Source organism: Bos javanicus, chromosome 1 (genome assembly GCF_032452875.1).
Source record: "Bos javanicus breed banteng chromosome 1, ARS-OSU_banteng_1.0, whole genome shotgun sequence".
Classification (NCBI taxonomy): domain Eukaryota; kingdom Metazoa; phylum Chordata; class Mammalia; order Artiodactyla; family Bovidae; genus Bos; species Bos javanicus.
This window is the reverse complement of record NC_083868.1, coordinates 92,021,025-92,035,247: the sequence shown is the minus strand read 5'-3', so window position 1 is coordinate 92,035,247 and position 14,223 is coordinate 92,021,025. Positions and strand designations below refer to the sequence as shown.

The 14,223-nt window shown below is 37.0% G+C and overlaps 1 protein-coding gene across 8 annotated transcripts in view; it reads left to right on the top strand.

Annotated features, from left to right (window-relative positions):
• NAALADL2 (N-acetylated alpha-linked acidic dipeptidase like 2) overlaps positions 1 to 14,223 on the top strand; it is a 1,576,761-nt gene that overhangs the window by 958,901 nt on the left and 603,637 nt on the right. For all 8 annotated transcript variants that reach the window (XM_061415500.1, XM_061415503.1, XM_061415502.1 and 5 more), the window contains one exon: positions 10,719 to 10,869. In XM_061415500.1, coding sequence (XP_061271484.1) covers positions 10,719 to 10,869 — 151 coding nt within the window. The remainder of the gene's footprint in view (positions 1 to 10,718; positions 10,870 to 14,223) is intronic.

Genomic DNA, 14,223 nt, shown 5'->3' with positions numbered 1-14,223 from the left:
GGCTTAATACTTATACTCACATTCTAATGGACATATATAAGATGCCATAGCAAAATTTATGGCATAAGTTTTCCAGCCAGTGGGTGGAAACCATAGAGCAAAATAACATTCATTTAATACATTTATACCTCTATGCCCTATGTTTTTCTTTCATTCATTCATTCATTGATAGATATACTAATTTATTCAATAACTCAACAATAGAAATATCAATAGTTACCAGGCACTATATCAAGGACTAGAGATACAAAATGAAGCTATGAGGTTACTGTCTTAAAGCAGGTCAAAACGTACTGCTACCAAAATTTTCCATCAGATCATTTTTAATTACTGAGGATGAAAAAATAATACTAATGAAATTTCACCTTGGAGACTTGGGGCATTATAATGCTTCAGATGATGTGAAGCTGTGACATAGCTTGAAGGAAGTTGGCTGACTCTGTACAGAAAAAGGAAAATGTCTCAGAGTTACAAAGGGTCACTTCTCAATTCTACTCTAGCATCTATCTCAGCTACCTCAGGCAAGTTGATATTTTAGCACCCATGGAAGCTTGGCTAAGAACTGTGTTGGCTTAGCACTTAATGGTTCTTTCAGTTGAACACAAGGAAGTGGGAAGCTTGTGATTTGGAGGCTGTGGACATTTTGAATAAACATAATCTGTAAATTTATGTAATATGTAACTTGTCTCCTGAAAATAAAATATTGGTTGAAGTACTTATTAGAGTAGAAGTATTTCCAATTTAAACAGAGTATTAATAGCTTCATTGAAGTTGTCTTCATTTAATCCTGTGTGATTTATTGCAATTGTCATATATATCTTTTTGAGTGTAAACACTGTGATATAGTTTTTTTTTTTTTTAATGTTTCATTTTGTATTGGGGTATAGGCAATTAACACTATTGTAATAGCTTCAGGTGAACAGTGAAGGGACTCAGTCAGAAATAATTTTTAAAAGACGAAATTAACATTTCACAGTGTACTATTTAAATTAGTACACAATTTAAATTAGTACTTTGAATGAAGAATGAATCAATTCAGTAACTTAGAGTTTCAATATATAGATTCTAAGTATTTTGATTTTCCTTATATTCCATATCTAATAGAAGTTTAATGTGAAATTAAAATATTTATAATATATATTAGAATCAATCGTAAAAACTACCTCACACATCTTTATTACTTTTAGAAAATGTTTTCTCTTTGGAGAGGGTATTCTCAACCAATAGTTTGAAAGCAAGTTTCATATATGACAACATATTTAAAAGTACAATAAATGTCTCCATAAACATTTTGAAAATCATAGAATAAGACTACTTGCTTTTTTAAATTAAGAAATAATGAATGTTTGAGTATAATATTGTTCACTTCTTGCATTTTATGGGTGGTGAAACCAATGCTGGAAAAATTATGAGTTGTCACATAGCTATTAGTGTTAGAGTTGGTAACAAAATCCAGTACTGTGTCCCAGTCTCATGCATTTTCACTTGTCTTAGTTATGAATTGGTTTATTGGCAAATAACAGAAGCACCCTCAGAGAAAGGGAGGAAATCTCATCCAGTCCAAGTGAAAGGCACACAGCTGGACATGAGGTCTGTGTGTGCCATTTTCTCTCTTGCCTGTTTTCATCTCTATTTTCATCGATTTCCTCCTCCTTTTTAGCTGTCAGTTTCCTTGGCAAGGTTCATGATTTCTACATTCTAAAAATAACTAGTTTGTACATGTCTTACAATTAGTTCTGAATAGAGAAGCTATTTGCTTATATGGTGATTTGTATTAATTAGAAAATGGTGCCCCTCCAAGGTGACATAGCCTTGTGGGTCAATGCACCACATTAGCCAGAGGCTGTGACCTGCTTCTCGGTTACCATACAATACTCAGGCCTAACACCCTCTGCCTGACTCATTTTTGCTTTCTCCTTTCTAAGTTCCAGTTGGCCCTATTTATGTCAAATGTTGTCTTAGTTTACAAGAACTAAGGACCCCAAGCTTATCAGATATATACTTGAGAAAGAGAAGCAAAAGACAGTTGAAGTTTAATGTCAAGAATCTTGGCTTGACACTCGCCCTATCTCGTCAGGTATCAGACCCCCAGTATAATCATCAGTCTAGGTCTCAAGCTATGAGAGGGACTATGCAGAGCTAATGACTTTCACCTGTGCACCAAGGGACAGTCTGCCATCAAACAGCACAGTGACAGCTGGTTTCATCTTTTTGTCATTGGCATTCTTTGAATGTGTTGTTAAAAATATAATCTCACCAAAATGGGAGATATTTTGAGCATTTTAGGCAACCTCCATGTTATCAGGTTCAAAATGTAATGCTAACAATGCAAAGGAACATTTTTAAAATTTGATATAATGTAAACAGTTTCTTCGGTTGTCAGTGTTATTGGAAATCCAGCAATAGACCCTCTCTAAAATTGTCATTGAATTAAATTAATTATTTAAGAGCTCTATGATGGCCAGTGAGGGGTAGAGTCAGAAACCAGATTTGACAAAATCGAAGAGGTGTCCACTTCAGGTCCAACTATTGTATGCAGAGGACAGGAAGAGGAGTTTGGTTCATATATAAAACTGTCTCTTCAAGGGTGTAGGGAGGTAATCAACTCTAACCAAAGATAGGTTTCCAATAAACCACTTTGCTTCATAATTGGCCATGAGGTATAAAAGTATATCATGATATATATTCTTTATAAAAGGGATCTCAACATACTACCTAATATAATCAGAAAAGAAAAACATGTAACTCTTCCACGTGATTTTTGACTAAAATAAACTTAAGCACTGTTTCATAAAGATTAAATTATTATCATCAGCATCTTTTTAGAAGAGATTTTTGAACATATTTGATATTCCACTAAAGCAGATTGAAAAAAAAAAAAAATACTGTGGATCATCATTCCCTTTCTTTGTCCAAAACAGTGATCTCTCATAGAATCACTTTCCACTGATGCTGTCTATCCTCACATTCTTTTCCTGCTGTTCATTCCTTGCTAGTTAATTAGAGTTAGAGTCAAAGTGAAATGCTATTAAAATGCTGCACTCATTATGTTAGCATATTTGGAAAATTCAGCAGTGGCCACTTTTCCAGGACTGGAAAAGGTCAGTTTCCATCCCAATCCCAAAGAGGGGCAGTGCCAAATAATGTTCAGACTACCATAAAATTGCACTCATTTCACATGCTAGTAAGGTTATTTTCAAAATCCTTCAAGCTAGGCTTCAGCAGTACATACATTGAGAACTTCCACATATACAAGCTGGGTTTAGAAAAGGCAGAGGAACTAGAGATTGAATTGCCAACATCCATTGGATAATAGGAAAAAGCAAGTGAATTCCAGAAAAACATGTGCTTCTGCTTCATTGACTAAATACTAAATGCTAAAGCCTTTGTGTGGATTCGCTGGTGGCTCAGACAGTAAAGTGTCTGCCTACAATGTGGGAGACCCAGGTTTGATCCCTGGGTTGGGAAGATCCCCTGAAGAAGGAAATGGCAACCCACTCCAGTGCTCTTGCCTGAAAAATCCCATGGACGAAGGAGTGTAGTAGGCTACAATCCATGGGGTCGTAAAGAGTCGGACACGACTGAGCGACTTCACTTTCCCTTTTTTCACTTTGTGTGGATTACCACAAATGGTAGAAAATTCTTCAAGAGATGGGAATACCAGACCACCTTATCTGTCTCCCAAGAAACCTGTATACAAATCAAGAAACAAGTTAGAACTGGATATGGAACACCTGACTGGTTCAAAACTGTGAAAGGAGCATGACAAGGCTGTACATTGTCACCTTGCTTGTTGTCACCTAACTTATATGCAGAGTACATCCGGCAGAATTCTGGGCTGAATGAATCACAACCTGGAATCAAGATTTCCAGAAGAACTATCAAAACCTCAGATATGCAGATGATACCACTCTAATGAAACTAAGGAGCCTCCTGATGAAAGTGAAAGAGGAGACTGAAAAAGCTGGCTTAAAACTCAGCGTTTAAAAAACTAAGATCATGGCATCTGGACTAATCACTTCATGGCAAATAGATGGGGAAACAATGGAAACAGAGGCAGACTTTATTTTCTTGGGCTCCAAAATCACTGCAGACAGTGACTGCAAGCATGAAATTAAAAGACACTTGCTCCTTTGAAGGAAACCTATACAAACCTGGACTATGTATTAAAAAGCAGAGACATTACTCTGCCAACAAAGGTCTGTTATGTCAAAGCTATGGTTTTATCCAGTAGTCATGTACAGATGTGAGAGGTGCAACGTAAAGAAGGCTGAGTGCCGAAGAATTGATGCTCTCAAATTTTGGTGTTGGAGAAGACTCTTGAGCGTCATTTGGACAGCAAGAAGATCCAACCAGTCAATCCTAAAGGAAATCAGTCCTAAATATTCACTGGAAGGACTGATGCTGAAGCTGAAGCTCCAGTCCTTTGGCCATCTGATGCAAATAGCTGACTCATTAGAAAAGACCCTGATGCTGGGAAAGATTGAAGGCAGGAGGAGAAGGGGGTGACACAGAATGAGATGGTTGATGGGATCATAAACTCAATGGACATGAATTGGAGCAAACTCTGGGAGATAGTGGAGGACAGGGATGCCTGGCATGCTGTAGTCCATGGGGTCACGAAGATTTGGACACAACTCAGTGACTCAACAGCAATAACTCAAAGTGAAAACTATCCATCATTCCACTGGTAAACTCAGCTTCCTAAGAGCAAAGACATTGTCCTCATTACCTCCATAATCCAATGATACCAATTACCTGTATGACAATGACACTTATTAAGTAGTTATAAATGGATAAATGGCCTAGGAATTGTGAAAATAGTTTTTCACAAGCAGGTAATTTTTCAGGAGGAAAGATAACATTAAACAAAATCACAAACAAATATCCATTTAACTTCATTAATGATGAAAAATTTTTGGAGAACTAAATTTTGGCCGTATTGACAAATATCTTTGGAAAAGTAAGAATATTCAGTGTTGGTGATAATGATAGGCAACAAATGCTCACATATACTATTGGTAAGAAAATAACTTTTAATAGCTTTTCTGGAAGGAAACTAGTTTATTTTAAAAATCATAAAAACAGGAGTACCTTGACCTCGAGAATCTACATGTGAAAATATATTTCATTAAAACAGGTATTTATGCAATGATACAGCTATAAGGAAGTTTGTAATATCATTTTTAAAATAATGTGATCAATAATCAGGCGTTGGTTACTAATATTTGATGGAGTTTATATATATTACTTATATCACTCATATATAGTATATATCTATTAAAGTGATACATAAGTGTACTTATCAACATGGACACATGTTTAGTATATACTAAGTGAAAAAGACATATTGCAGATTAATGTTTTTATAGGTATTTTGTAAATATATGTGTGAATGTGCATAAGCCCTAATAAAGGTATCTAGAAACATCAGCATGTTAATATTTGCTGCCACTTGACATGTAAGATAATGGAATTGCTTTTTGACTTTTTGTTTTGTTTTGTTTTGTTGATGTGCATCTCTTTCTCACTAATGGTCACTATTTGCTTTAAATAATAATAAATAATAAGTAAGTAATTTCTAGTATTTTTAAAAATTGCTTTCTAGAAACATTCATTTTGTTTTTTCTTCATATTTTCTCCTGTAGTAAGCAGAACATTCAAAATCGTTTCATTGACTATTCTTTTAGAGAATAGTAATTTCAGCATCTAAACATTAGCAGCCTTCCCTAAGGACTTCAATCTGAGCATTTGAAGAGTCAATGTTAAATCTGGCCCTCTTATTCACATATATTTTTTCTTTTGTTCTCTCTCTCATTCTTCCTCTCTCCCTGAATCCTTTACCCATTTTCAGTAAAACATTGGTGGGAAAAAACAGAAGTGTGATCATATTAGTTTCTTATAGGAAGTATACACGTGAGTCAACTATACTTAGCTTTGGTTCTCAGTGTTAGGTTTTTATCCTTATTATAAAAATTCATTCGTGTTCATTATTTGTTTAAAAATTGAAAAATACAGAATGTTTTTAAAGGAGTCGGAAAGATGCAATCAATGTAGCATACTTACATCAAGCATCATTTATTTTTCTACATGTTATTTCCTATATGTAGTTAAAATTCTACTATATTCATATGTTTTACTTTTCTAATTGAAGTACATCCCAAATATTTTCTCAGAGCTCTCTTTGCTTTACGTGGTTGTTATGCCACATCAGCATGTGTGTCATTTGTTCTTTTATTTAATGTCTTAAATGCCTACTATGTGCCTGCTATATACAAAGTGTATAGACAGTCATACAAAAGACAAGCATGATTCCTACCCTCCTGGTGTAGTCCAGTTTGAGACCCAATTGATGCCTTGCTTGCATGCATATTCAGTCATGTCTGATTCTTTGCAACCCCATGGACTGTAACCTACCGGTCCCTTCTGTCCATGGGGTTTTCCAAGCAAGAATACTGGAGTGCATTGCCATTTCCCTTCTCCAGGGGATATTCCTGACCCAGGGGTAGAACCCACATCTCCTATGTCTCCTGCATTGCCTGCTGCTGCTGCTGATAATTTGCTTCAGTCGTGTCCAACTCTGTGCGACCCCACAGACAGAAGCCCACCAGGCTCCCCTGTCCCCAGGATTCTCCAGGCAAGAACACTGGAGTGGGTTGCCATTTCCTTCTCCAATGCATGAAAGTGAAAAGTGAAAGTGAAGTCGCTCAGTCATGTCCGACTCTTCGCGACCCCATGGACTGCAATTTTTATTTATTTATTTTACTACTGAGCCACCTGGGAAGCCTTGCTTAGTCCACTGTAAAACTCAATAAACAAAAGAAGCAGTAAATGGGAAGTGAAACATAGGTGTTAATTAGAGTCATCACACAATGAGCAGCAACTGTCTATATTCAGTATGACTTAGTCATAGTTTCCATTATTCCCTCAGTTCAGTTCAGTCGTTCAGTCGTGTCCAACTCTTTGCGACTCCATGAATTGCAGCATGCCAGGCCTCACTGTCCATCACCAACTCCCGGAGTTCACTCAGACTCACGTCCATCGTGTCAGTGATGCCATCCAGCCATCTCATCCTCTGTCATCCCCTTCTCCTCCTGCCCCCAATCCCTCCCAGCATCAGAGTCTTTTCCAATGAGTCAACTCTTCAAATGAGGTGGCCAAAGTACTGGAGTTTCAGCTTTAGCATCATTCCTTCCAAAGAAATCCCAGGGTTGATCTCCTTCAGAATGGACTGGTTGGATCTCCTTGCAGTCCAAGGGACTCTCAAGAGTCTTCTCCAACACCACAGTTCAAAAGCATCAATTCTTCGGCACTCAGCTTTCTTCACAGTCCAACTCTCACATCCATACATGACCACAGGAAAAACCATAGCCTTGGCTAGACAGACCTTTGTTGACAAAGTAATGTCTCTGGTTTTGAATATGCTATTTAGGTTGGTCATAACTTTCCTTCCAAGGAGTAAGTGTCTTTTAATTTCATGGCTGCAATCACCATCTGCAGTGATTTTGGAGCCCAAAAATATAAAGTCTGACACTGTTTCCACTGTTTCCCCATCTATTTCCCATGAAGTGATGGGAACCGCATGCCATGATCCTCCTTTTCTGAATGTTGAGCTTTAAGCCAACTTTTTCACTCTCCACTTTCACTTTCATCAAGAGGCTTTTGAGTTCCTCTTCACTTTCTGCCATAAGGGTGGTGTCATCTGCATATCTGAGGTTATTGATATTTCTCCTGGCAATCTTGATTCCAGCTTGTGCTTCTTCCAGTCCAGTGTTTCTCATGATGTACTCTGCATATAAGTTAAATAAGCAGGATGACAATATACACCCTTGACATACTCCATTTCCTATTTGGAATCAGTCTGTTGTTTCATGTCCAGTTCTAACTGTTGCTTCCTGACCTGCATACAGATTTCTCAAGAGGCAGGTCAGGTGGTCTGGTATTCCCATCTCTGTCAAATTTTCCACAGTTTGTTGTAATCCACACAGTCAAAGGCTTTGGCAGTCAATAAAGCAGAAATAGATGTTTTTCTGGAACTCTTTTGCGTTTTCCATGATCCAGCAGATGTTGGCAATTTGATCTCTGGTTCCTCTTCCTTTTCTAAAACCAGCTTGAACATCTGGAAGTTCACAGTTCACGTATTGCTGAAGCCTGGCTTGGAGACTTTTGAGCATTACTTTACTACTGTGTGAAATGATTGCAATTGTGTGATAGTTTGAGCATTCTTTGGCATTGCCTTTCTTTGGCATTGGAATGAAAACTGACCTTTTCCAGTCCTGTGGCCACTTCTGAGTTTTCCAAATTTGCTGGCATATTGAGTGCAGCACTTTCACAGCATCATCTTTCAGGATTTGAAATAGCTTCACTGGAATTCCATCATCTCCACTAGCTTTGTTCGTAGTGATGCTTTCTAAGGCCCACTTGACTTCATATTCCAGGATGTCTGGCTCTAGGTCAGTGATCACACCATCATGATTATCTGGGTTGTGAAGATCTTTTTGTACAGTTCTTCTGTGTATTCTTGCCACCTTTTCCTAATATCTTCTGCTTCATTAGGTCCATACCATTTCTGTCCTTTATCGAGCCCATCTTTGCATGAAATGTTCCCTTGGTATCTCTAATTTTCTTGAAGAGATCTCTAGTCTTTCCCATTCTGTTGTTTTCCTCTATTTCTTTGCATTGATCACTGAAGAAGGCTTTCTTATCTCTTCTTGCTATTCTTTTCAATTCTGCATTCAGATGCTTATATCTTTCCTTTTCTCATTTTCTTTTTGCTTCTCTTCTTTTCACAGCTATTTGTAAGGCCTCCCCAGACAGCCATTTTGCTTTTTTGCATTTCTTTTCCATGGGGATAGTCTCTATCCCTGTCTCCTATACAATGTCACGAACCTCATTCCATAGTTCATCAGGCACTCTATCTATCAGATCTAGGCCCTTAAATCTATTTCTCACTTCCACTGTATAATCATAAGGGATTTAGGTCATACCTGAATGGTCTAGTGGTTTTCCCTACTTTCTTCAATTTCAGTCTGAATTTGGCAATAAGGAGTTCATGATCTGAGCCACAGTCAGCTCCTGGTCTTGTTTTTGTTGACTGTATAGAGCTTCTCCATCTTTGGCTGCAAAGAACATAATCAATATAATCTCAGTGTTGACCATCTGGTGATGTCCATGTGTAGAGTCTTCTCTTGTATTGTTGGAAGAGGGTGTTTGCTATGACCAGTGCATTTTCTTGGCAAAACTCTATTAGTCTTTGCCCTGCTTCATTCCGTATTCCAAGGCCAAATTTCCCTGTTACTCCAGGTGTTTCTTGACTTCTTACTTTTGCATTCCAGTCCCCTATAATGAAAAGGACATCTTTTTTGGGAGTTAGTTCTAAAAGGTCTTGTAGGTCTTCATATAACTGTTCAAATTCAGCTTATTCAGCGTTACTGGTTGGGGCATAGACTTGGATTACTGTGATATTGAATGGTTTGCCTTGGAAACGAACAGAGATCATTCTGTCATTTTTGAGATTGCATCCAAGTACTGCATTACAGACTCTTTTGTTGACCATGATGGCTACTCCATTTCTTCTGAGGGATTCCTGCCTGTAGTAGTAGATATAATGGTCATCTGAGTTAAATTCACCCATTCCAGTCCATTTGAGTTCATTGATTGCTAGAATATCGACATTCACTCTTGCCATCTCTTGTTTGACCACTTCCAATTTGCCTTGATTCATGGACCTGACATTCCAGGTTCCTATGCAATATTGCTCTTTATAGCATCGGACCTTGCTTCTATCACCAGTCATTATTCCCTAGTCCCCCCTAATTACTTTTCCTCTTTAGTGGGAAATAAACATGTCTTGCAAATCATGATCATTACTGTATAAATCATAGTAGTCATGCAAAGATTAATAAGTTCTTTGCCCTAAAAATATAGTTTAACAAGTTAAAACAAGAGAACCTGGAATGACAAGTTCATCTGCCTATTCTTACTTTTCTATTAGTAAAGAAGAACAGAGAGGAACCTTTGAGTGAAATATGTTCATATGAGGTAATCGGGCTATTTTCAAAGTATTTAATGATAGAGACAGAACAGGACCTGACCATTCAGAAGAAGGCACCTCATTTGGTTCTGTATATGCCTATTAGTTGCTCTGTCTTAGACATCTGGCTGGAACATCCAGGGCAGAGACCAGAATGACTAGTACAGTGGGAGCTCTCAGGAGGATCAGGGAAGTGGCTGTTTGCCAGTGTGAAAGTATTTCAACATTTTAGCAACTCGTGTGACAGGCTCAGTCCTTGAGGAAATATATCAAAGTCCTGTAGGTGTCTTCTGCTCTCAGGAAGGACATGATAGCAGTCAGAACAGTTCTCCTTTTGCAATGGAACTTTGTCCGTGGTAGATCTTTTGTTGCTCTCACAGAAGTGAAAACTTCTAGATGTATGTGGACAACTGAAAAGTGAAGAAATTCTAAATACAGTCACTGGAATAAAATATAAACATTATAGGAATGCAGCTTGAATATTGTTGAATAGAGGAAAAAGGAAGAAGCCAGTAGGATAACACTGTCTGAGATTTGATAATGAGGACATCTGAAATGTGCCTATTTTACAAGAAAATAAAAGTAGTAAAGAGAGTCATCTAATTGTAGTGACTTTATAAAGTGGCAGTATATGAACTAATAATGCATATGAAAATATTTTTAAAAATTTGTTCTCTTCTTTTAGCTTTCCTTATTGGAAAAAACTGGATTTGGAGGTGTTCTTCTATATATTGATCCTTGTGATTTACCAAAGACTGCAAATCTTAGCTATAATACCTTCATGGTATCACTGAATCCAGGAGGAGACCCTTCTACACCCGGTTATCCAAGTATTGGTAAGTTTACTATTAATCCTTATTATTCTTGTAAGCATTATAAGGTTGCAATTTATAAGTACATGTTACCTAAAGTAATTAAAAAATAATAAAGTTGAAGAATTCTTACCATTCCATATTTCAAAAAATAAATGTTTTATCTTCTCAAAATTATAGACTGCCCCAGAATAAAACTTGAAAAAGTCTGTAATAGATTTTTGTCTCAATAACTTACAGTATAGTAAATACAGAGAAAACATTTTAAGTGTTATTGATGGACTGATAAGATAAATTAACACCATGTGGGACAAGTACTCCATATAGGTGGAAAACACATGCATCTACCTAGAAGCATGAAATATCTATGATTTTGGAGTTATTGTCATAACTTGAAGCCCAGAGTCTAGGGCTACACATGCTCAAGTTAGGTGTCTGTGAAAAATGAAAGTGAAAGTTGCTCAGTTGTGTCTGATTCTTTGTTCATGGAATTCTCCAAGCCAAAATACCTGCTGGAGTGGGTAGCCTTTCCTTTCTCCAGAGGATCTTCCCAACCCAGGGATTGAACCCAGGTCTCCCATATCGCAGGTGAATTCTTTACCAGCTGAGCCACAAGGGAAGCTCAAGAATACTGGAGTGGGTAGTCTATCCCTTCTCCAGCGGATCTTCCCAGCCCAGGAATCGCTGGGGTCTCCTGCATTGCAGCTGGATTCTTTATGAACTGAGCTATCAGGGAAGCCCTGAAGCTATGGGAAATAATGCTGGATAGGACTAGAGTTGACATGATTAAATTCTCTGGCTCCCTAAAAGAAGGGCTCTCATTTGTTTGTCCAGCCACTTGGCAGCATAGACGTGGCTATTTTGCATCAAACATCCTTTTCTTTCCCAGCAAGCTGTGTTTATTACAGTGGGGGTCATGTGGCAAAGAGAAACAACTGTGATTTTGGCAGGTGCTCACTGCATCATTGAACTTCTGTCTAATGTGTCATTGACAAATATTCTGTATGCACAAGCTTGGCAGAGGAAAAGCTCTTTGAACCTCCTTCCAGGGTAATACTAACCCATTAACTGTGATGCTTCAGTCAGGAATTAAGCTAATAAAAAATTCATGTAATTATCCATGTGTCCCATCAATATTTTCTTTGTTTTCCACAAGATATAACAAAAGACTAAAAGCATCTTTCTTAAGTCTAACTTCCCTTTGTATATAATTAACTTTACCAATTAATAACTTTCTCCAAGAAGGAAGTAAATTAAATCAAATATGAATTATAATTTTATGAATTTTGTTCGGTTTGTTAAGTACTACTTTGTCTACTAAAACACCCCTTTAATAATCCATGTAAGAATTTTCTCTGGGAACTCACTGTTCTGTAGTTTGTACAGTTCACTCTCATTCTTGCAATTTTCAAGTTAAAATTAATAGATATCCATCTACAATTCTCAGACCTCACCAAAAATGTCAGTTAAGCCCTCTCATTTGCAAATGCTCTGATTGCCTTGGGTTGTACTGCCTCAGTATCAGGAGGTTGCATGTAGCAGCTAACTCTGCTGCAAGGCACTGTTCTACAGCGCTACTGAAAAGCAAATGCTGATGAATACTTTGCTTAAGCTGGTAAATTGCCTCATTGTCAACAGTTACTATTTATATATTTTTGCCTTAGGTCATTTAATAAATGTAGAATTCAGTCATCTCTAGCAAAGTGCTGGCCATTGTCTTGAGAATCTCAGCATGATTTTTTAAAATAATTTTTAATTTGAAATAACTTCAACTCAAAAAAATGTTGCAAATAATGTATGCAAATATTTAGACTCTCTGGCCATTTTTGATTTGAGTTGTTTGTTTTCTGTATTGTTGTGTTGCATGGGTCATTTATATATTTTGGATATTAACCCCTTATCAGTTATATGATTTGCAAAAATCTCCATTCAGTGGGTTGCCTTTTCATTTTGATGATGGTTTCTTTCATGTCCAGTACCTTTTTAGTTCAATATGGTCCCTTTTGTTTATTTTTATTTTTGGTTCCTTTTGCTTTTGGAGCAGATCAACAAAAGACATAATAATAAAATGACTGAGGTTAGTGAGTTTACTGCCAATATTTTCTCTGAAGAATTTTATGGTTTAGGTTATATATACAAGTTCTTAATGCATTTTGAGTTAATTTTTATATATGGTGTAAGATTCTTCTGCTGGTGAATGTTCAGTTTTACCCACTCTGTCACAGAAACTATAATGAGCCCGTTGTTTGTTCTTTGATCCTTTGTTGTAAATCAATTGTCCATATATGGATGGGTTTATTTCTGAGATCTCAGTTCTGTTCCATTGACTGTGTGTGTGGTTTTCTGTCAGTATCATACTGTTTTGATTGCCATCACTTGGTAGTATAGCTTGAAATCAGCACATATGATACCTCCAATTTTTACTTCTTCCTCAAGTTTGTTTTGTCTATTCAGGTTTTTTTTGTGCGTTTTCATAGAAGTTTTAGAATTATTTGTTCCATTTCTGTGAGATAGGACATTGGAATTTTGATATAAATTGCATTGAATATGCAGATTGCTTTGCATAGTATGGGCATCTTAATAATATTAATTTTTCCAATCTATGAACACAGAATATTTTTTCATTAATTTATGTCTTCTTATTTCATCAACGTCTTACAGTTTTCAGTGTACAAATCCTTCATGTACTTGGCTAAATTTATTCCCTAAGTATTTTATTATTTTGATGTAAATTGTAATTGTAAATGGTTCCAGATTGGGAAAGGAGTACATCAAGGCTGTATATTGTTTCCCTGCTATTTAAATTATATGCAGAGTACATCATGAAAAATATGGGGCTGGATGAAGCACAAGCTGGAATCAAAATTGCCAGGAGAAATATCAATAACATCAGATACGCAGGTGACACCACCCTTATGACAGAAAGCGAAGAAGAACTAAAGAGCTTCTTGGTGAAAGTGAAAGAGGAGAGTGAAAAAGTTGGCTTAAAACTCAACGTTCAGAAAACCAACATCCTGGCATCTGTTTCCATCATATCATGGCAAATAGATGGGGAAACAATGGAAACAGTGAGTGATTTTATTATTTTGGGCTCCAAAATCACGGCAGATGGTAACTGCAGCCATGAAATTAAAGGATGCTTGCTCCTTGGAAGAAAAACTATAACCAACCTAGACAGCATATTAAAAAGCAGAGACATTACTTTGCCAAAAAAGTCCATCTAGTCAGAGCTATGGTTTTTCCAGCAGTCATGTATGGATATGAGAGTTGGACTATAAAGAAATCTGAGCACCAAAGAATTGATGCTTTTGAACTGTGGTGTTGGAGAAGACTCTTGAGAGTCCCTTGGACAACAAGGAGATCCAACCAGTCCATTAT